We start from the raw sequence: 23,168 nt of genomic DNA on the forward strand, positions 1-23,168 counted from the left end.
CTGGATTGAGATCTATTTCTGTTTTTTCCCTCTCCCCTTCTCCGTCGCCTTGGGGTCTCTTACCACCCCTGCGACCCATTGGTTCAAGTCTATGGGCTCAGCCACACTCTATCAGTCTCTTATTGGGGTTCCAACGTCTCTTTCTGGTGACGTCTTGTGGTGAATTGTCCTTGCTCCTATGTTCTGGACGTGTTGTCCTTCACGGTTGTACATTATAGTTGCAGACTTTGTCGTCTGCCATGCTGTTGTTTCACATCTTCATCTACCTCCATATGTGGTTTGGCCTTCACTTTTGTGGAGCTGCTTCTCAGAGTGGTGCTCTGCTCTTTCCTTTTACTAGTTTTCAAGATACAGTGCCTCGCACTGTCCTTTATGGTTCTATTTTTCTTCGTTTGTGCACACTGTTCCCATATTCTCACAGTTTTTGGTGGTGGCTCCGCGTTGTGGCGCGGGAAAGTTTCTCCGACGAAAACTGATGTCAGCGCCGGGAGGGGCATATATGGCTCCGCTGATGTCACGTCGGTGGAGGACGTCAGGGCGGAGCCGTGCGGCGCCGCCCCAGGCGTGCAGAGGTGCTGCTGCGGAAAGTTTTACGGATCCAGTCTGACGCCTGGGAGTATTCTAAGTTAAGGAATCTGCGGCTAGAGGGTGTCTCTACCAGATACATTGTTACTGAAGGTAAGTAACTCGTTCAACAAGTCCCCAGTTCCCGTTTTCTCGTGGCTCTTCTTTGTCCTCTTCTTCTGGGTCTGTCGAATCTAAGTTCCTGGCATAAGGGGTGCCTCCTAACTATTCAATTTAGGGGTGTTGAGGGGAGTGGCAGGTAGGAGTCAATGGGCTACTTACTTTTAGGTTGACTATATCCCCTACATGACCACTTCCTGTGGGAAGAGGACATAACCCTGACCCGGTGAGGAGCCTAATTTCACCAAAAGCCAAGAAAGTAGAATTCTAGTTTTCATGTTCACACCATCAGGTAGCCCACCTTAGGGGTGAAACTAGCCACATGGGCCTCAGGGCAGGGGGTGGCTTCTCCCAAATCTTGGGGAAAGCCGGGGTTGCATATCAAAGGCAGCAGAGAGCTTTGAAGCCTCCCACCTTGATATGCTGATCACTTAGCCGTCCTGCTTAAAGGAGGTGACAACACCACCGGCCGGAGCAGGCATTGTTTCTGCCCTCCGTCCGAGAGTGTGGGCCCTCACCTGCAGGGGTTAGAAACCTCTGTGTGTTGGCAGGCTGGTTTACATCAGTCGTCCAGTACACTAGAGATTGGTAGACTTTCAGGGGTCACCTCTAAGGTGCCCTCTGGGTACATGTATTAATTCCAGAACTGGAATCAGTGTGTGTTAATTAATATGAAATGTTTGATACCAAACATCTATAGTTTCAGTGAAGCCTTCTTTTGCATGATCTGTTTCCAAGCTCTAGTAGTGTATATTTCTGCTGCCTTAATTCCAGGCAGTAGTTCCTGCAATTAAGCATGCAAATAGTGCCTCAATCGCAGTGCTTTCCAACTAAGATGGGATACCTTTCCACCCAGAGTTCCTTTTATTTTTCTGAATCAATAGGTCACTCTAGTTGTGCTATGGCTCAATTTTGATGATGATGAGTGTATAAACCCATTTTTCTGTCCTCTTCAGGGTTTTCAGAAGGAGCTGGGGAAACGAACAGGCAGCGTACAGGCCTTAAAACGTTCTGCCCGTGAGCTGCTCGACACCAGCCGTGACGACATTGCTTGGGTAAAAGTGCAACTGCAGGAGCTGAGCGTGCGTTGGGATACAGTCTGCAAGCTCTCTGTGTCCAAGCAGACACGCCTGGAGCTGGCCCTCAAGCAGGTGAGTGTGGTGCACAGCTCTGTGCAAAACAGTGGGGCGGTCGAAGTGATGACGTGACCTCCTAGCCTGATTGTTGCTTGTGATGTTGATACAAGCATACAGCTCTCTGAATGAATGATGTGTGACTGACTGTTAGTGGTGTGCAGAGCCAAGCATGACTACTTTACAAGTCTAGCAATATTCTATTTGTCCTAGGTTACAGTGATAGGAGAACATTATTGCCCCACAAAGGTTACTAAGTTGTGTTTTGCCTGTTAACGTGAAACAATTTTCCTTCAGGCTGAGGAGTTTCGAACAGCGGTCCATGTGTTACTTGAATGGCTGTCTGAAGCAGAACAGACGCTGCGATTTCATGGGGCGCTGCCCGATGACGTAGAGGCGCTGCAGTCACTCATCGACCTGCATAAGGTAAAGGGTTGTGGGGAAAAAGGTTCTAAAATATTGGCAAAACATGGCAGAGACCAAAGACGAGTTGAAGTTGTGGCTGCAAATGTTGTGGTATTGCATGATATTTGATGTACGCTTTCAAAGTATGCCAGAGTCCATATATTTTTGAACGTTCATTTAGCTGGTGGTAGAAGTGGGCAGAGGGAACCAGTTGACTCAGGAGATCTAGTGGGTCAACCAGTGTGTATGGGTGTACATGGGGACTGTATTGTAGAGGGGTGGTTTGCTGCGGCACAGTCATGGGGCGGTTTATTGCAAAGAACAGGCTGATAAGAGTATGAAGTAAGGGATGGATGGGCTTTTGGAAGAACAAAACTGAAGAAGTTGTGTGCAGCATATGTTCACAAGCTTAGTAGGCTCTGCCGGAACTGACCTTGTGGATGGAGTGAGCTTACAACTTGGAGTTTCAGTACCGGCGTTGGGTCTGTGGGTTACAGATTGATCATCATGGGGTGATTTGTGGACAAGCTGAGGATCTCAGTATAGGTACTAGTAAGAGAGAGTCATCCAGGGGTTCTAATTGGGGGGTCTGTGGGCAGGGCACTGGCGTTTTGGGGCTACGTATAGCAGATGCAACACGTTTCTTGTTTACAAAATTGAGCATATTGCACATTGCAATGACTGTTGGTATTGTACTGTCTAACTGTTACTCCCACCTACTCAATCCAATGCGCAGGAGTTTATGCGGAAGGTGGAGGAAAAACGAGTGGATGTAAACGCAGCCACAGGGCTCGGGGAAGCAATCCTAGCTGTCTGTCACCCTGACTGTGTGACAACCGTCAAACACTGGAACACCATCATCAGAGCGCGCTTCGAGGAGGTGAGTCCAAGGCCATGCACACATCTCACCTGGGTGGACGTTCAAGGAAATGAGTTTGTAGCTCGTGCTGCTGTAGGTTCAAATGCTGTGCTACGTCTTGCATCTAGTGGTGAACACGGGCGTTTACAGGTTGTTTTTCTTCAAATTAGTCTTCAGTCTCATGGTACCTCCTATCTATGTGTCCCATCCTTACGTGCTGTAAGGGCCTCTGAGGAATCCGCCTACCTTGCACTGAAAGTGTATCATGGGGAATTTGGGGCTTTTAAACTTCTAGTGGAACTGAGCCCACCGAAGAATATGTGATTCCGATATCAGACCTGAATGAGGGCATCTGCGAAATGTCACAGCTGAGTGAGGATCACTGAAGGCCATAAACATACACTGAGGCACAGGTGCATAGGACCTTTCTGGCCCCAACCATACACCAGATTTAGAGCTTCTGGGAACAGAAGGCTCCCAGCCTTTCGATTAAAAGTTCACTATGTTATGTGTCTGTCAAACCTTGCATCTCATCTGAGGCCTGCTGTGTTCCATCTAGCAGGTGCTTCATCTGTCTGTTCTTTTGGCATTTCTTCGGAGTGCTCTGGTGACAGGAAGTTGTAAGCGCTGCTTCTCCTTTGCCCCCTGAGATCCCTTTCTCCACCAAGTCAAATACAGTGGGCACTTCCCCCGATTGCCCAGCTGCTGGACTCTTTGTCACTCTCAGATTTATAGTTCATCATTGGCACTGTTCAGCTGTCAGGCCCCATGCTGATGACTGTGTTTATTTTGAGCACTTACTCCACCTGACCTTGTTTCCTTTCTACCAGGTCCTCACATGGGCGCGCCAGCACCAGCAGCGGTTGGAGACGGCGCATTCGGAGCTTGTGGCCAATGCTAACCTGCTGGAAGAGCTCTTGGCCTGGATCCAGTGGGCTGAGACCACTCTGATCCAGCGCGATCAGGACCCCATACCACAGAACATCGACCAGGTCAAAGAGCTCATCTCGGAGCACCAGGTAAGGGCCTCTGACACCGGTTGTTTTTTAGTAAAGCTGGTCACTGAGATTGATTAGGAATGATAGGCTGCTTTCTGTGCTGTCGATCAGAGTGACCGATTGTTGATCCTGGGGTTGCTCGCTGCTGTGGTTCCTTCTGCAGGTTTCAGGGATATTGAGATCTTAGCAGCAACTCACTGACACATCCACGGTTCCTAATGGTGCTGTTTGCTTTGTGGCCTAGTCCGAGAGGTCCCAGGGTTTTGTCTCTTCTATAGATCAGTGTAACAGATCACCTTTGCTTTCTGTTCTCCAGACAGGATCACGCTGCAAAAAAACAGAAAAAAAGGTTTCATACATGCAGCAGTAGTTGTGTGGCATGAATCTCTTTAAGATTAACATGTGGTCATGACACTTCTCCAGAGAATAGGGAGTAGTGTATATAGTAAAAGATACATTGTTAGAAATATCTGACCTGTGCAAACACCACGAAGAAAAGGGGAAAATAATTTGGTGGTAATGTACCGTGATATTAAGGACCCAACCACTAGATGGCGATGCTGGGCACATATGTGAATGGAGAAGAGGCTCAACCTGCAATTAATGTTGTTGCAGGCGAGTAACTAGTTTTATTAAGTTACCATTGTTTTCTTCCCTCAGTTTGGTCCCTAGTCCGACTGGGGCAGCATTAAAGTGTGCCCAGTGCCAAAATGTTGATGATTGAGAGAGTTTTTTTGCGGTGGACTGGGGTGGCACCTTTGTGGGGAGGAGCGCTCTGGGGCGAAGAGGTAGAGTTGCACTGTGGGATGATCATGGACTATGGTGTGATTCACACTGCAAGAGGTCGGGAGTGGTTCTGTGAGGGAGCGGGTCGGGCATGATGAAGGAAGACTCAAGGAGTGGCGCTTTGCCAGATATTCCTCTAGTACGCTGAACTTTTTTCCATTCCACAGTCTTTCATGGAGGAGATGACAAGGAAACAGCCAGATGTAGACAAGATCACAAAGACATACAAGCGGAAGACCACTGAACCGGACAAAACCCGCAGCAACCGTAAGCTCTTTCTCCTCGCATGGTGCAGTGTGTGTTCCCTATCCATTAAGAACTCTGCTCCCTCAAGTGCATTCTTCATTGTGGTTTGTCCTTCCAGGTGCACTCCCCTCCCATTATACTTCCCAGTGCAGCTTGGGGAGTTCTTCCATATGATTCTTTACCCTCTCTCTACCTCACAGTGCAGAGTGATGTATCCATTCAGATATGACTCTATCCACTCTGGCTACCTCTTTGTCCTGCATGAAGTGTTGATCAATGCTAGACTCTACCCCCCCCATTCTGTGTCTCATATGATGTGTCTCCACAGACTACACATTCCTCCTGTCTGAGGAACACTGTCTCTTTCTGCGACCCTCTTCACCTTACTTCTGCCCTGTGCCCCTTCATGTAACACCTTGTCCAGCCCGCAATGTCCCTCCAGGTTACTTTCCACACACTACCTCTGACTAGTGGAAGCTGTTTCTCCATGATAGTCCTGTGATTCTCTACATCTCTGTCTAGCGTGGGTTTTCTTTGCTTGTCTTACTCTTCACTCCCTATTTATCCAGTGCCTTGCAATACCTTCACTTTTTTACTTTTTGCTAGAGGTCTTCCTCCAAGTGCATCTCTTCTGCTGTCTTTACCTCTCTGTTTAGCCTGGGGTGTACCTCTATTGCTCATCAGTAAATACCAACCTTTAGTTACCTATTTTGATTCCTTTATTTACTTTAAAAGTAGCCTAAAAAGAGATCTGGATATCTACTTGGTTGCTCTTGTCAGTTTAGTGCTAAAAGGGTGTAATTGCTGTTGGACAAATCGTATATATTGTCAGATCATTACCATTTACCCAATATGACACCTTGTAGGCTGTCCATACTTTCTCATTGCAAATGAGAGCCCTAAACACGTTTTTCAATAGTACTTTATACTTCTATTATATACCTAGCACTCCCTCTCATGTGAGGATCACCATATGCAATACTTCAGCCAATAAAGCAATTGTGAATCAGACTCCTAAATGCTCTTACATGCATTGCAGAAGCCCCCATCTAGGCTCAAACTCCTGCCTCTCAGTACTAAAAAAAGATTACATATTGCAAATGTACTCAGAAAGCTTACAAACTAGATGATAAATGCTACCTCTGTTTATCCAAGTATTATTTTTCTCTGGTTTCCTAGCCTCATCCAAGTAAGATCTGATCCTTCCTAGTAACATTTAGATTATTCAAATTAACATCTTCCATACCCTGTAAGATCATAATTGTCCCAGTAATATCTGTAATATCAGTAAATTCCCGGTGACATGAACCATACAGATTAATATAATAACATGTTGGTATTTTAAGTAACATCATGTTCTTACAATTAAGAACATATTCTTCCCCGGACCATTAAATGTCATCCAGTAATATGAGACTATTCAAGTGCCCTCTGACCATTCTCAGAACACTGCTGATGCCGCAGCTCTCTCATTTCAGTGCCCGTTGCTCCTAGTCCTAATGCTACTGCTTTTTCAGTTGCTGTGGTGTTCTTAGTTCAGCTCCTGCCTGCCTCTCAGTTCTATATGATCTGTCTTCTCTTTTCAGGAAAGTCGTTGAGCCAGGCCCCACCTTTGACAATGCCAGTGCTCTCCCAATCTGAGGCCAAGAACCCTCGTATCAACCAGCTCTCGGCCCGCTGGCAGCAGGTCTGGCTCCTGGCTCTGGAGCGCCAACGAAAGCTCAATGACGTCCTCGACCGGTTGGAAGAGGTGAGTAAAATCCATGCGTTATATGCAGACTTTAAACAGTTGGAAGCAGAAGAGAACTCTTGGTGAGTCCAGGGTTTAAGAATAGAGCCTTCAAAAATAAACGTGCCAAACCACCAGAAGTATGCTAATTTGTCCACTTATCTGTATTCTGCATCCTTTAATCATCGCAATTGTAAATTACCATTCATGCTGATCCAGAAAAATGTTGATCGCATATTACAGCTCTCACTCCTCAAGGGCTGCTTTAAATTTCCTTCTCCAATGGTTGTTCTTTCACTTTTGAATCCAGGGCCCCATGGAGCATTTAGAACTTTGTAATTAGGATGCCGAAGATATCTCTGCCTTATGAGAGATTAATGGTCCCTGGTTTTCACAGAATCACCTCACCCCCAACCCACCCTTGATTTGACCTTGTAATGGTCTATTTGTCTATAAAACGACTGGTACCATCTCCTTAGAGGAAAACCTACTGATATCTCACATGCCTATCACAGGAAGGAGCATGCTCTGTGGTACCCTTGCAACACAGTCAGTGGCCCCTGTTCTTTAATGTTCTCGAAGCCTACATTTGTAGGTACTGTCTGAACCTAACACATAAATTGTTCCAAGGTTCATGTGGATTGAATCATCCATTATGCCCCCTATGTGTAGGTTCATCATTGACCTTATCCTATTAAATGCAAGTTTTAAAGCATTTCAAAGCCTGCACTGTGCATTTTTTTTTTTTGCAGAGTTTTATGTAGCGTGAACTAGACCCGAACCGAATCAGGTATCAGAGCTCTTTACATATTTTTCCAGTTACGTTACATGAGGACATACTTTCATTTTAGGCACGGGGAGATTAAGTGATTTGCCCAGAATCACAGGAGGTTTTGGCGTCGTTACCGAGACTCGAACCCAGATCCCCAGGTCCGAGGTCGAGCGCCCTAGCCGTTAGGCCAACTCCTCTCCCCTAATCCATTAGAATTTTGACTCTTCATTGGATCCCTGTTCTGATGATGCTGTACAGGTGGTTTGCGATGCCCCTGTTTGCCAGCCAGTCGTAGCACAAAAATGCAATGAGAGAATCTTCATTGGTTCCTGCTGTCTCTACATTACAATGTGTACAGAATTCTACATTTATGTCTGTGTGTTACATTAGATAGGCTGATGTCTGCTTCTGATAATGGCTGGTCTCTGTGCCTTAGTCTCGAGGCCTCAAACTGGATTAGATATTCAGGATATGACCATGGTTACCCTCGTGTTTAATTCCTTGAGTTGAGTCCCTTTTGATGCCTGGTTAGGTTTCTATTTTTACTGTTTCTCCCTCCTCCTTTCCATCCTTTGTGATATTTGCTCATCCACAACCACTATGGCTGGTGGACACTCTTGAATCATAAAACAGGCAGGTGGTACTCCATCATTGCTGATAACTGTGGCATCATAAATTCTAGGTTTCCCATGATTAAAGTTCAGCCCGCACACATTCCTTTTTTTTCCTGCAACCCAGCCCCCTTCGCAGACTTGTGTCATAGCTACTTCTGGATCCTAAACTGTCTAGATTAGGCCTAACTTCCTCAGGCCCTCTGAGTCGCAAATCTGTGCTGTCACCTTCCACTCTGGGGGCTACAGATACTGATCCCGCCTGCAATGATACAAAGAGATTTCCAAAGCCAACTTTTTAAATGGAATTCTGAAAGATATGATGACCTAGAATGAGACTGAAGAATTCTTCCTTTCTCCACTAAGGACTGTGCAGCAGAATCTAGAGCTCCCACCCCAGGTCTTGGGAACTGTGACACAGGTACTGCAGAAACCTCACTCAAATATTTTATTCAACAGGAAGGTGGACAACAAGCAGAAGCAGGTGCTGGGTGAATGCTTCTGTGTGCCTACCAATCCCCTGGTACAGTAGTTTGTGGTTGCTGTGACTCTTAGCATTAACAAAACCCCTGCAACCATTTCTGCACTGTTGGATAAATAGAGAAGTTCCTTAACTCTGCAGTTAAGAAGTACATCAGAATTCTAAAGTGTGGTTCAAAGTCTTGGCATGCCTTGAAAAAGCTGTCTTGCCCTTTCCAGTTATTTTTCCGGTCCGAGTACTGTTTTTTTCCCACCAGTTTGGCAACTGGTTTCCCCTCTCGTGCCCCAAGTGCCAGCCTGTCTTCCTGAACAATGGACCATCCCCTCTCCCAAGTGTTACCCATTTGCTCTTCAAATGCAGCTTCTCCTTTGAAGCTTGCCTTCTGGGCTAACACCCGTGTGGCTTCTAGCAGGACGGAGGTGACACTGCCTTCCAGAGCAGGCTCCAATTGTATTCTTTACTGGAATTCCTTAGCACGTCTCCCCAGGAGGGCAGAAAGCTTTCTCACTTACAGGACCCCGTGTGGAACCAGTATGTCCGCAGGGGACTAAAGGAAATAAAGTGGCAACTTTTTAAAAGCTGTAGATACTTAAATATTCTAAGGCATACATATTTGTAATAATTTGGTATGTTCTATTGTGTTTTTTGAAGTGTACGTTTATATTTTAATTTCTTACAGCTTGTCTGCCAGCGTAGGCGAGATTGGCACTTTGAGGACTCTTAATAAAATGATATAAAGAATAAATAAACAGTGGTAGCACTGCAAAATATGCTGCACAGATGGAAACACTGTGTGATGTCAAAAGCATGGTCACGTGCAACACTTTTTAGTAATATTGGATAGTTCATGGAATTATTGGTGAAATTTCATGTTGCCCCTCATTCCATCTGATTTTATTTATGGTCTATCTTTGTGTAATTAAATGCCCTTCCAATACCTGTGATATATTTAGAAGCTTTTGTCTGCAAAGGTGTGCCTCTTCCTTCAGATTGTTTGTTTGTTCTTTGCCCCCTTTGTTATACCCTTGTCCGTAGATTTCTGGGGTACAGATGTCTTCCTTGTTTTGTAAATGTTAAAAAGATATAGGTTGAGGGCTCCAGGCGGTCCTCGGACATGTGCATGCTTCTTTTTCTAAAGTCTGAAGAGTTTTCTTTCAGTTGAAGGAATTTGCAAACTTCGACTTTGACGTGTGGCGAAAGAAATACATGAGGTGGATGAACCACAAGAAATCACGTGTCATGGACTTTTTCCGGCGGATCGACAAAGACCAGGATGGAAAGATTACACGGCAGGAATTCATTGATGGGATCTTGGCATCCAGTAAGTGTCCACTCTTACATGAGTCTCCTTCTCTTTTCCTTATGTAAAAAAATCTCCTTATGTAAAAAAATTCTCCTTTTCCACTCCTATCCCTTCAGCCTACACTTCCCTCATAAAAACACAATGAAACTCCCTGCCTGCTCCCACTATTCCTTACTCGTGCCCGCCCTCACGCTAGGATACTTGGCTTCCTCGTCCTGCTGCATGTTCTCTCCTTATACCTCTCGCACACATTCTTTACTATACTTCACTCCCCCTCTTACCTTGCACTGTACTCCAGTTCTTCTCCACCATACTCCGACTCCCACGTATCCTCACTTGCCTTTTTCTGTATGCAGTATCTGTCTCTCGACCTCTTGTACCCATACACTCTTCCTCCATCTTGCCTTTTTGTCTTCTGCCTCCATCATTTACCCTCTGTCCACTCCCCTTCATCATACTACCACTGGATCTGTACTTGTTTGAACCTAGTACTTGAAAATAGATATAATGTGCTTTGAACGTCTGCTGCTTCAATCTCTCAGTAATTGGCAGGAAGCACAAGGGTGGGGGTATCACATGATCTTGAATCCCATTTTTGCTGCTTGCTGAGGAAACTTGATTCAGCAGATGGGTCACTCATTTCAAAAGCCTTCCAGAGAATTGTTTTGTGATTTAACCGAGAGCCAGTTATTTTAAACTTCACTTTTGCCGCTTAAGATGAGATCGGCGATTGGTAGAGAATGGCAGGGAGCGAGAGAAAAGAATACATTTCAAACTGGATATTCCATACGCCTGTAGTCACACTATAGAGTAACCCACTCCCAGACACACAAGACTAGCAGATCTGCTTCAAAACACGCAACAGAATTAGCAGAAGCTATACTCTCACATGATATTGACGTTGCCTTCATCACAGAAACCTGGCTCAACTCCATGTCAGCCCCCATCATGGACCTGCTTGTTCCACCAGGATTTTCTATCACGCGCAAAGACCGCCATAAGCAGAGAGGTGGAGGTGTAGCCATCATTCACAAGACTAACCTAGACATCACGGAAAGCGCACCCTACCTATACAGCTCCTTCGAATGCCTCTCTATCATTATCAAATCCTGTGCAAAGAGTGCTACACTCTGCCATCTCCTCTATCACCCACCAGGCAATTCAAAGGAATTCGAAACGCATCTATCCGATCTAATCACCCAATGTGCGCTCAACAACGCTAATAACATAATCCTGGGTGATTTCAACATTAGATGGAACGATACTAACAACTCACTCATACAATCCCTCAACAACCTTCTGCTCGAAAATGATCTGACACAACACTGCGCTGAAGAAACACACTACAGAGGAGCGACACTTGACGCAATCATTGCGGACAACCACACAATCACCATCGACTACACCATTCCAGTAGACTGGTCAGACCACCATTTAATTCTTTTTCACATCAATCAACCAGCGCCAACTCGACTCATAACACAAGCTCCCCCTAAATGGTCAAGGAATATTGCCAAAGTCCCTCAGGCCATCCTAGAAGACGAACTAAACACTCTCCTCCCAAACTCATCGGAGCACCTCTCAACCACTGACCTCACCTCTCTCTACCACTCCAACATGACGACCACCCTTGACCGCCTGGCCCCCTTGAAATTAAAAAAACCCAGAAACATTCCATCGAGATCGTGGTTCACCACGGACATCAACGATGAAAGAAGACTTCTCAGATCCCTTGAAAGAATATGGAGGTCCAATCCATCCTCCATGCACCGCGAACAACTCAAGACGGCACACAGAACATACAACAAACTCATCAAGGAAAAAAAATCTTCCTTCTTCTGCTCCGCTCTAGACAACGCAAAAAACCACCCTAAAGAGCTCTTCAACATCATCAGAAGTCAAACATCCGAGCCTAGCAAATCCGTCTCAGTGGCCTCCAAAAAACAATGCGACAACTTCGCCAACTTTTTTAACGAAAAAATCATCAGGACCGACCTTTCTCTCAGCACTGCCCCTTCCCTTCCCAAAGAGAACATCACCCCAATATTGACTGACACCACCTTATCGATCCCACCCACTCAATGGTCCGTCTTCACGCCGATTCAAGAAACAGATATCATCAACCTGATCTCCAACGCCAAACCATCATCCCACTCCCTGGACCAGCTTCCTATTAACTTGACCAAAGCCCTGAAACACACCCAAGCTCCAATCTGGTGCAAAATCATCAACAGCTCGCTGAGCTCAGGAACCATCCCAGACTGCCTCAAGGTCGGCCAAGTCACGCCGCTACTAAAAAAAACAGGGTTAGAAACAGAAGATATGAACAACTTTAGACCCGTGTCAAATCCCTCTGTTATCCAAAACACTAGAAAAATGTGTGCTCCCACAGCTAACCCAACACCTAGAGAACATCAAGCTCCTTGACCCCCACCAATCGGGTTTCAGGAAAGGATGCAGCACTGAAACTGCCATCCTCAATGTCATAGACGATCTTCACAAATCTCTCGACTCTGACCAATGCTGCCTTCTCATTCTCCTTGACCTTTCGGCCGCCTTCGATACTGTTGATCACACACTGCTCCTAAAAGCCCTTCAAGACAGAGCAGGCCTGGAACTGACGGTATTGAATTGGTTCTCCTCCTTTCTACACAATCGCTACCAAAGAGTAAAAATCAAAAACATTGAATCCGACCCCCTACCCGTCAGCAGAGGTGTCCCTCAAGGGTCAGTACTCTCCCCCCAACTCTTCAATATCTACATGGAACCGCTAACCACAATACTCAGGAATTCAAACATCCCCTTCCACCTCTAAGCTGATGACACACAACTCTATCTGGAAACCACCTGTATGGATGACATTCTCAAACTTAACGACACACTCAAAGACGTTCAACAATGGCTCACTCAAAATCACTTAAAGCTCAATCAAGAAAAAACGGAAGTTCTTCTCATCTCCAACAGAGACGAAAACCCACAAATTGAAGAATGGCTCAAAGCCATCGACGCCATCAATGTCACCCTCAAGCCAAAAGACTTGGTCAAATCCCTAGGAATCACCTTAGACCCCAAACTAAACTTGAAAAAACACATTGCTAACTCCGCCAAAAGCGCTTTCCTCAATCTGAAACTTCTCTACAACATAAAACCATTCCTGCCTCCCAAGGACCTCCAACAGGCCACTCAAGCTCTGGTGCTCTCCAGAATTGACTATGGAATCGCAACCCTGACCGTCTCAGCCAAATCACACCTTGGCCCCCTGAAAACCACCCTCAATGCCGCGGCTAGAATGGTCACAGGAACCAAGAAATTCGACCACATTTCCCCGGCGCTCAAGGATCTGAAATGGCTCCCTATTGAACAACGAGCAAACTTTCGAACAGCATGCCTTACACACAAAGCCCTCCACACAGGCAAACCAGAATACCTGGCTGCGAAACTCAAAAGGGCTGGCCAATCCAGGACCCTCAGAAGCTCCAACACGCTTCTTCTCATCCAGTTGAAAGCGCGAAAACGCAAAACTCTAAGCAAATGCTTTGCAGGTAATGCTCCCAGGATATGGAACGCCATCCCTTCCCACATCAGAATGACATCCCACTTCCCTACATTCAAGACTTTACTCAAAGCCCTCTTCCTGGAGGACACCTGAACTGTAAGGGGATGCTCATAGTTCCACGAACTCTTGTAGTCATTATGATCTGTATGTTCTTGTTGTTTTGTTATCCTCTTGAACGGTACAGCTATCAAACTTTCTTCGCCATCTAGGCACTTTGTTTTACCTGATGTGAAGCGCTCTGATACCCCCGGGTCCAGCTAGTGCTATATAAAACTTATAATAAATAAATATAAATAAATAAATACCTATTCACACTCAAGTTAGTTCCGAGACACACAATCCAGTAGAGCTGGTGCGGCGTGGCTGTGGTGTTTAGAGGGAGCCAAATCGCCTTCTTCCCTCAAATTTCTGGGCCTATGGGGGTGAACAGAGAGGTTCTTCCAGAGGTCTTCCAGGCCATACAGTATCTTGCTTTCATAAACAGCAACTGTATGTATTACTTAGGAATAGTTGATCAAAAAAAGAGAGAGACCCTTGGTTTCCCAAAGGACTAGGGTTCATACAAGAACTTTTAGAAAAATGTCCTATGTTCGAGGCATGTGGGCTGCTGAATTCATATCTATAGCATAGATCGCCGCCTAGTGTTGGGTCCGGATGATTGCACATTGTTGTCCTCAAAGTATCACGAGATAGGTGGCTCCTCCCCTGGACTACAGTGCGCATGGGCATCGACTCCATCCCCAGATTGTTTTTTTCCGCCATTGGGTTTGGATGTACTTTCGTTCTCTCAGTTCGGAATCGACATAATTCTCGAGGCCAAAAGGCCTTTTTCTCTCTTTATCGTCGGTATTGTTTGCTTTCGGTGCCCGGTTCTGTTCGGACTCGCCTTCCGAGTTCAACATCCAGGGAGTCGCGTAACTCTTTGGAGCTCGAGGCCCAGTCGACGCAGCAAGACCCTCGACGACGCGACATGGAACGGAGCCCGTTCAAGAAGTGTCTCGTGTGCGGATCGAAGTACCCACACATCGACGTCCACCCGGTGTGCAACAAGTGCCTGTCGCCGGACCACGATGAAGCCAACTGTATGGCTTGTTCCAGGTTTCTTTCGAAGAAAACGATTCGGCTTCGGCGCGTGGCGCGCATGGAGGCCCGGCAGTCGGCCCCAGCACCAGTGGACATCTTCGACAGCAAAGACGCAGACGAACACGACGTTCAGCTGCAGATTTAACCTCCAGCGGAAGAAGTCGACTACGACCCTCAAGTGGATGTTGAAGGCCTACCCGTAGAAGAAGTCGTCGACGAGGTAGGAGACGACGATGAGGCCTATGGGGCCATGGAAGATAGCTCAGAGGACAAGCTATGCCCCGTTCGAACACTTAGAAAGGCTCAGGTCGAGGGATCGCCTATCGGCCTTACCCAAGACCTTCTACCAAAATCCACGGCCCCGCCTCCCAGCCCGGCTACGGACACTTCGACGGAGCCGCCATTAAAAAAATCGAAACCGAAAGTGAAACCTTCGGTGTCCGCACAACCTAAAGTGGTTCAGGCACAATCGAAACCGAAACCTTCTGAACTACCGTCGACACCCTCGTCCTCCGAGGTGTCGGGACAGCCCAAGCCAAAGAAGCCTGTCGACCCGGCAAAGTCGGTGAAATCCGTCCAGCCGAAGCAGACTAAAGGCGTCGAGCTGAAGCCCAAAAAGGCCGTCCAGACTCCGTCAAGCAAGGGCGTCGAGCCGAAGTCCGGATCGGGCGTCGAGCCGGAGCCGAGCAAGGGCGCGGCACCAAAGGCCGCAAAGGGCGTCGAGCCGAAGACCAGCAAGGGCATCGAGCCAAAGGTTGGTGCCCCTAAAGCGGTTGCCCAGGACACCAACACGGGCAAGCCTCGGACCGACCAGCCAAAGTCATCGACGATCGAGTCTTCCCACGTTGCTGGACCGAGGTCGTCTGTCGTATCGGCGAAACCGTCCGCTTCATTCACGAAGCAGGTCTCGGACACCCTCAAGCGTATCAGGGACAAGGCCTCGGCGGAAGACCCCAAAACGCCTTCCGCGCCGAAGCAGTCGGTCCCCACCTCCAAGTCATCGACGCCACTCCTCTTCACGTTACCGCCGAAGGTGGCACCGAAGGCCTTCGCACCACGGGCGGCGCCCGAAGCGAAAACGCACGGTGCTGTGGGGTCGACGCCTACTCTCCCGGCTGGGGGCTTGACGCATCGACCACCATTACTGGAGGAACAGTCGGAACGTTTCATCGATGCCGACACTGGGAAGCTTACGCTTTACAAGCGAAAAATTACGGCAACGACGCCTTTGGAGTCGTATACCATTCCTTTGAAGCGCAAAAGGCCTGCTTCTGATGCACCGGTCTTGGTCGAACCATTGACTCCTCGGACTCAAAGAATTGCCACGCCCTCGCCAACTTATTCCGATGCCGAGGATGCTGGGGATCAAGATGAGGAATACAGCTTCCCGACCCACACTGATCCTGATGCACAACAGGACGCATGGGTGGACACAGGTGACCAGGGGGATCAGCAACCCACCCTCGACCCTCAGATATACAATATCAAAACGTCTCCCACGGAGGTTTCTGCGGCATTCAATGCCTTGATTGAAAGGGCGGCTAAGAACCACGACGTTGAACTCCATGCTGACCCTGTGGAGGTGGACTTCCTCTTTGACACTTTTTCAGCAGCTGAAAAGACTGTGAAAACCCTCCCAATGCTGAAAGGGGTCCTCAAACATGCTGCGGACATTTTCAAAGAGCCCACACGGGCAAGGGTGGTCAACCCTAGAATTGAAAAGAAATACAGACCGGCACCTGGCGATCCCACTTACATCAAGGGCCACTTGCCATTGGACTCTCTGGTCGTTTCTAATGCCCGCAAGAGGGCGAATTCGCAAACCACTGGTGAAGCTCCTCCCCCGGACAAAGTGTCCAAAGTGCTAGAAGCATCGGGAAAGAGAGTAGCAGCTCAGGCGGCCAATATATGGCGTATCTCTAACACGCAGGCACTCTTGGCACGCTACAACAGGGCACACTACGACACACTAGAGACCCTGTTGCAACATCTCCCAGACCAATATAAGGAGGCTGCGGAGATGCTTATCCAGGAAGGGAAGCTCATCTCCAACGCTTCAATAAAGTGTGCACTGGACATTGCCGATACTGCAGCCAGGGCAATTAACACCAGTGTGATGTTAAGACGACAGGCATGGCTCAGAATCTCTGGATTTAAGCCTGAGATCCAAACTACCATCCTCAACCAGCCAGTTAACCCTGATAGATTATTTGGTCCTGAGGTGGATACCACCTTGGAAAAAATAAAAAAGGATACCGAGACTGCCAAGTCCATGGGAGCTCTCCAATCCCAACAGTTTCGGGGGAGCACTTTTCGTCACTCAGGCAATAGGGGTGTTTCCAGAGGCCAGATGTCCCAGCAAACACAATTCAATAAAGGTGGGGCGCAATCCTCTTACCCCAAACAGAATAGAGGAGGTTATCGGGGCAACAACGCCAAGGGCAGAGGCAAGGGCAACAACAACTCCCGTTCCTCTGCCTCCAACAAACAGTGACGACTTGTCACTGCCCCCGACCATTCCACGCCTGTCGGGGGGAGACTCCAGCTGTTCCTGCCAGTCTGGAAAACAATCACCACAGACAGGTGGGTCAGGAAACTTATCCAGTACGGCTATTAATTGGAGCTCACATCCACTCCACCCAACATACCACCAAAACACCGTCCTATGTCCACAGAGCATTTGCACTTATTGCAGCAGGAGGTTCTCGTCATGCTGCAAAAGGGCGCTATAGAGCTCGTGCCAGTGGAGGAGGAAGGCACAGGGGTGTACTCCCTGTACTTCTTAATCCCGAAGAAGGACGGGTCCCTCAGGCCTATTCTAGACCTCAGGCCCCTAAACCAGTACATTCTCTCAGAACACTTCCACATGCTAACGCTGCAACAGGTTCTTCCGCTCCTCAATCAGGGAGACTTCCTCGCAACCTTAGACCTCAAGGATGCTTACTTCCACATTCCACTCCATCCATCACACAAAAAATACCTCAGATTCACCATTCAAAATCAGCATTATCAATTCAAGGTCCTTCCTTTCGGAGTGACCACGGCCCCCAGCGTGTTCACCAAATGTCTAGCGACAGTAGCGGCGCACCTCAGGAGACAACACATCCATGTCTACCCTTATCTGGACGACTGGCTGGTTCAGGCAAAGTCGGCCCAGCAGTGCGCCGCCGACATGTCCCACACCATTCACCTTCTTCACAGTCTGGGCTTCTCCCTAAACTATCCAAAGTCGCACCTTCAGCCAGCCCAGGTGCGGCAATATCTAGGTGCAACGATCAATACTCTGGTAGCCACGGCTCAGCCAACTTCAGTGCGGATCAACAACATCCAGTCGCTAATCCAACAGTTCCAACCGCAACACTCGCTTCCTGCGAGAGTGTTCATGCAGTTGATAGGCATGATGGCCTCCTGCATTTTCATAGTCCCGCACGCGAGGTTACATATGCGTCCGCTCCAGGAATGCTTAGCGCATCAGTGGAATCAGGCTCAGGGACAGTTGAAAGACCTAGTGTTGGTCACCGGTCGGTGTAGGAAGGTAGATCCCTGACTATGGTTGCCCCCAACTTTTTGCCTGGTGTTTTGCTGGTTTTCTGACTTAGTTGACCTGGGGCCCTGCTATTCAGGACCCCAGGCCTACTGCTCTCTCTGTAAAATGGATTCCATGTACCCTAGGTACATATCTAATTGGATACTGAGTCACCTTATCAGTCCCTGTACGGTGTACCTTAGGTACCCAGGGCATAGGTGTACCCAGGGCCTACCAGGGGCTGCAGCATGTATTATGCCACCCCTGGCTGGCCATCCTAATCTGACACAACTGGCTGCACGACAGCTGGGGCAAGGTGGTGTAATCACCCCTTGCTTTAGATATAGTATTCCTATATCTAACCCTAAAATGGGCACACAGATCTCCTATCAGTCACTCCTATGGCAGGCCTTGACAATCCTGAAGGCAGAGTGCTTGGAATCGTGTGAGATAGTGCTCTGGCATGAGCTGAGCCTGTCTGCGGCTTTCGGGATCCATCCCTTAGCCGTTTCCATGATATCGCATACCATATACTCTTAAGTGCATTATAATCCTCGCGGTTATATGCCAACTCTGGTATCGCTTTATCAAAACATGTCGAGTAAGGTGTCATACGAATTGGAATACTAACCCCTCGCCAATTCTGGCGACGGGGTTAGCATTCCACCCTTCTAGAGGGACACGACATGTATGTAACCTATAACCCCGGTTAAAGTCAGACAGAGCCTTAGCATCCACAAAATGGATGCTGCCACCGAGACACAAGTCTGCCCTCCTGCTGCTGGGAGTCCTCCCAGAGCAGGAGGCAAGGACAAAGGGTTTCCTGCCAGGGGCGGTGCCAGCACCGTCCCAGACAGGGTTTTGTGTATTCCAGGTAGGCAGGGCTACAGAGGAAGGTGACTGCAAGTGGCACCCCGGTGCTCACTGTGCATAGGCCGGCTTGAACCAGTTCCAGGGGCACACCAGCCCCTGAGCTGGGGAAAGCCCGCCAAAGGAGAGGGGTGTAACCACCCCCCTCCTGGTCCCACCCATAGGGCAGGACTTAGTCGCGTGCCAGCCCCCTTTTCCAAGATAAAGGTAGGAGCAGGCCCCCTTCCAAATTAGATCATCTTTGGAATCAAGACACGACTTTCTGCGAAAGGACTTCAAGATTTCTTCTTCAAGATTCTCCCTTGTGACTAAGGAGTAGTCACCCTGCATCCGCAGGCACCATCCTAAGAACACTGCGGTCTGCTGTAAGTCCCTCCTCCGGAATCCGACTGCCCAGCTCGACAAGACCCGGCTTCCCTGGCACCTCCGACCTCTACTCACCTCTACAGCCAAGCTGAGAACCGTGAGTGCGACGAGACCTCAAGGGACCGACTATTGCCAAGACTGCACGACTTCTTCACAGCAAGCCCGCCGAGTAATCTCCTGGCGAGTGCTTTGGGGTCCGAGAAGCCCCAACCCTGAGCAGCTCCAGCACCGAAGAGCAGCCCCCCAGCATCTCCACGACCGGCGTGGGGCCCTTCTGCTTTTTGCTGCTCACCGCGTTGTTTGGCTACTAGCCCGCTGGCTTGTGGCCTTCTGAACGACGCCCGACGACATCACTGCTGTTGGTCTGGTTGCTCCAGACTGGCTCTTGCTCCCTTCCAGAAGAGGAGCACCCCGGACCCTCCTGGTCCACTCAAGACGCCATTTTGAGTCCACCGCGTGGGCTTGAATTAGACAAGGCTTTGTTGCCCAATCCTGGGTTCTTCGACGCCGACAGCTTCATCCATCGTGGGACAGCTCGCCCCTCCATCCTGGTCGCCGACAACGCCTCCTGGTCCGTGAGATCTGCAGAGCCCAGCGTCGCCCACTCACCTAGCCGAGGTGACTACCATCCGGTGCCCTCCTGGTGCCCCCTGACTACTGGCTAGTAGTCACGAACTTGGTCCCCTCTGCTTTCAGGTATCATCCATCTTCGAGATCCAGGCTTGGATCCCTTCGAACTCTCTTCACTGGTCGCCTGCCAGCATCTTTCTTCCAGGCTCCTGGTTCGTCTACGAGGATTCCCGACGTCTTTTGAGACATATGCAGCTGCAGCCCCTGGGCTAGGTAACTTCGGCATTTCGGTGCCCCAGCATAGCCTCACTATCCAAGGGTCAGGATCCACTTTCGTTTTCTCCCTACCAGGTCGGGTTCGCCCGTAAACACTAACTTTACCTTTACTAGCTATCATAGACTTTGTCCCGCATCCCGCGTGAGAGTGCACACTCTGCACCCGAGTCCCCTGGGCCTCCTAGAAGTAATCTAACGATTCCATAGTCAAGTCCTAGCGATTCCAAAGCCTATTAGTACTGTACTTACCTGCTAGTAATTTCGCATTCCACTTTCAGAGTATATGGTTTTTCGTGCCCCTCGGGCATTTGTGTATACTGTGCTAACTTAAGTATTTTTATAAGAGTTTTTGTTGTGTGCTTAGCTCCCTGTCTCATAAAGAGCCAGGGTAGTCTTGTTATAAATAAATACACTGTTAATTTTCATAACAACTTGTGTGGTGTCCTTTCACTGGGTGTTCAAGGGGTAATGTGATGGTAAAACAGCTGGCTTAACACGCCCTCTAGAGTCTTAGCCTTAGACTGCTCGTATCCATGCTACTAGGATAGCTGGTCTATAAGGTTGACTTACAACCAATCATCAATAAGGGTTGTTTGGACTGATATATAGTGATCACTAGAACAGTGAGCACTGCACATCAGGCCAACTTCTCACAGTCGGGCATACAACTCTCTGCATTGGTGGAATCCACACAACCTTTGCAAGGGCCGACCGTTCCAAGAGCCTGTCCCACAGATCATCCTGATGGCGGACGCATCTCTCCAGGGATGGGGAGCTCATGTACTCCACTACACAGTGCAGGGACTATGGACAATGCAACAAAAGAAGATGCACATCAACTACCTAGAACTGATGGCAATCTTCATGGCACTAAAATCATTCAAAGTACATCTGTGCAACAAGGTCGTGTTGATCCGGACGGACAACATGACAGCCATGTACTACATCCAGAAGCAGGGAGGTACACACTCTCCACAGTTGTCTCATCTGGCTCAGAGCATGTGGAAGTGGGCCATTCAAAGGAACATCTTCCTCATGGCGGAACACCTCCCAGGCACGGACAATCAGATGGCGGACCTGCTCAGCAGGTACAGCCACCAGATGCACGAGTGGGAGATACATCCATCAGTACTCCGCCCGTACTTCCAGAAGTGGGGTCATCCACAGATAGACCTGTTCGCCACAAGGGAAAATGCAAAATGCCAAAGCTTTGCCGCCAGGTTCCCTCACCCACAGTCGCAAGGCAATGCGATATGGATAAACTGGTCAGGCAGATTTACGTACGCTTTTCCCCCAGCACCTCTCATACCGCTGGTGGCAAGAAAGCTAAAGCAACACTCGATGACTCTCATCCTGGTTGCTCCAACGTGGGCACGCCAGCCATGGTACACCACGTTTCTGGAACTCTCCGTGGTACCGCATCAAAGGCTACACCTCACGCCCAAGCTTTTGACGCAGAGCCATGGCGACATTCAGCATCCAGATCCGCAACAGCTCAACCTGGCGATCTGGCTCCTGAAGTCTTAGAGTTTGGCTACCTTGACTTGCCTCCTGAATGCATGGATATCATACGGGAGGCAAGAAAGCCCACCACCAGAGCCTGCTATGCAGCAAAATGGAAGCGGTTTGTCATTTACTGTGCTACACACAACATCAACCCGCTAGACGCATCCACTCCCAACATCATCTGCTATTTGTTACATCTTTACAAATGCAATCTAGCATACGCTTCCATCAGGATACACTTATCCGCCATAGCGGCTTATCTCCAGAACAGGCAGCATCTCTCTGTCTTCAGAGTGCCTGCCATTAAAGCCTTCCTAGAAGGTCTGAAGCGGGTCATCCCTCCCAGGACCCCGCCAGCTCCTGTATGGAACCTCAATGTGGTCCTCACCAGGTGATGGGCCCACCTTTTGAGCCTCTACATTCATGTGAGATTCAGTTCTTGACATGGAAAGTGGCTTTTCTCATTGCCATTACATCTCTGCGACGTGTTAGTGAGCTACAGGCGCTCACTGTACAAGAGCCATTCATTCAAATTCACTCCAACAGGGTGTTGCTGCGCACTAACCCTAAATTTCTTCCTAAAGTGGTTTCGCAGTTCCATGTTAATCAGACCATTGAACTGCCCGCATTCTTTCAAAACCCAGAAACAGTTGCCGAAAGAATGCTTCACACTCTTGATGTCAAACGAGCCTTGATGTACTACATCAATAGGACCAAAGACTTTAGGAAAACACAACAACTCTTTGTTGCCTTCTCAGCCCAGCACAAAGGCAACCCCATTTCCAAGGCAGGTATAGCCAGGTGGATAGTTAAGTGCATTCAGATTTGCTATCACAAGGCTAAGCGCACTTTAACGGTCCCTCCAAGAGCCCACTCCACCCGAAAGTTGGGGGCCTCTATGGCTTTCCTTGGTAATATCCCTTTGGAAGATATTTGTAGAGCAGCCACATGGTCTACACCACACCCATTTACTAAACACTACTGTGTAGATGTGCACTCCAAGCAGCTGTAGGGCAGGCTGTTCTTAAAAAGCTTTTTCAGACTTCTGCAGCTGGCACAGGCGGCCGCCGTTAATAGAGGGACTGCTATGTATTCTATGCTATAGATATGAATTCAGCAGCCCACATGCCTCGAACTGAATATGCTACTTACCAGTATGCATCTGTTCTTGGCATGTAGGGCTGCTGACATTCATATCGCCCGCCCTCCTCCCCGGCGCCTGTAGCGGCTGCAGACTTTTTAACACTTACTCTTAGCATGGCCATCGCTTACACTATTACACTCCATCTTTGCCACAATGGCTAAAAACAATCTGGGGATGGAGTCGATGCCCATGCGCACTGTAGTCCAGAGGAGGAGCCACCTATCTCGTGATACTTCGAAGACTCTTCCAGGACAACAATGTGCA

General features: G+C 48.5%; 1 protein-coding gene across 4 annotated transcripts in view; it reads left to right on the plus strand.

Annotated features, from left to right (window-relative positions):
* The window catches only part of MACF1 (microtubule actin crosslinking factor 1), a 990,087-nt gene that overhangs the window by 901,034 nt on the left and 65,885 nt on the right, over positions 1 to 23,168 (plus strand). For all 4 annotated transcript variants that reach the window (XM_078680764.1, XM_078680763.1, XM_078680765.1 and 1 more), the window contains 7 exons: positions 1,641 to 1,835; positions 2,115 to 2,243; positions 2,959 to 3,102; positions 3,912 to 4,100; positions 5,033 to 5,132; positions 6,698 to 6,861; positions 9,863 to 10,025. In XM_078680764.1, the coding sequence (XP_078536890.1) occupies positions 1,641 to 1,835; positions 2,115 to 2,243; positions 2,959 to 3,102; positions 3,912 to 4,100; positions 5,033 to 5,132; positions 6,698 to 6,861; positions 9,863 to 10,025 (1,084 nt within the window). The remainder of the gene's footprint in view (positions 1 to 1,640; positions 1,836 to 2,114; positions 2,244 to 2,958; positions 3,103 to 3,911; positions 4,101 to 5,032; positions 5,133 to 6,697; positions 6,862 to 9,862; positions 10,026 to 23,168) is intronic.

The sequence above is a fragment of the Lissotriton helveticus genome, chromosome 3_1 (assembly GCF_964261635.1).
Source record: "Lissotriton helveticus chromosome 3_1, aLisHel1.1, whole genome shotgun sequence".
Classification (NCBI taxonomy): domain Eukaryota; kingdom Metazoa; phylum Chordata; class Amphibia; order Caudata; family Salamandridae; genus Lissotriton; species Lissotriton helveticus.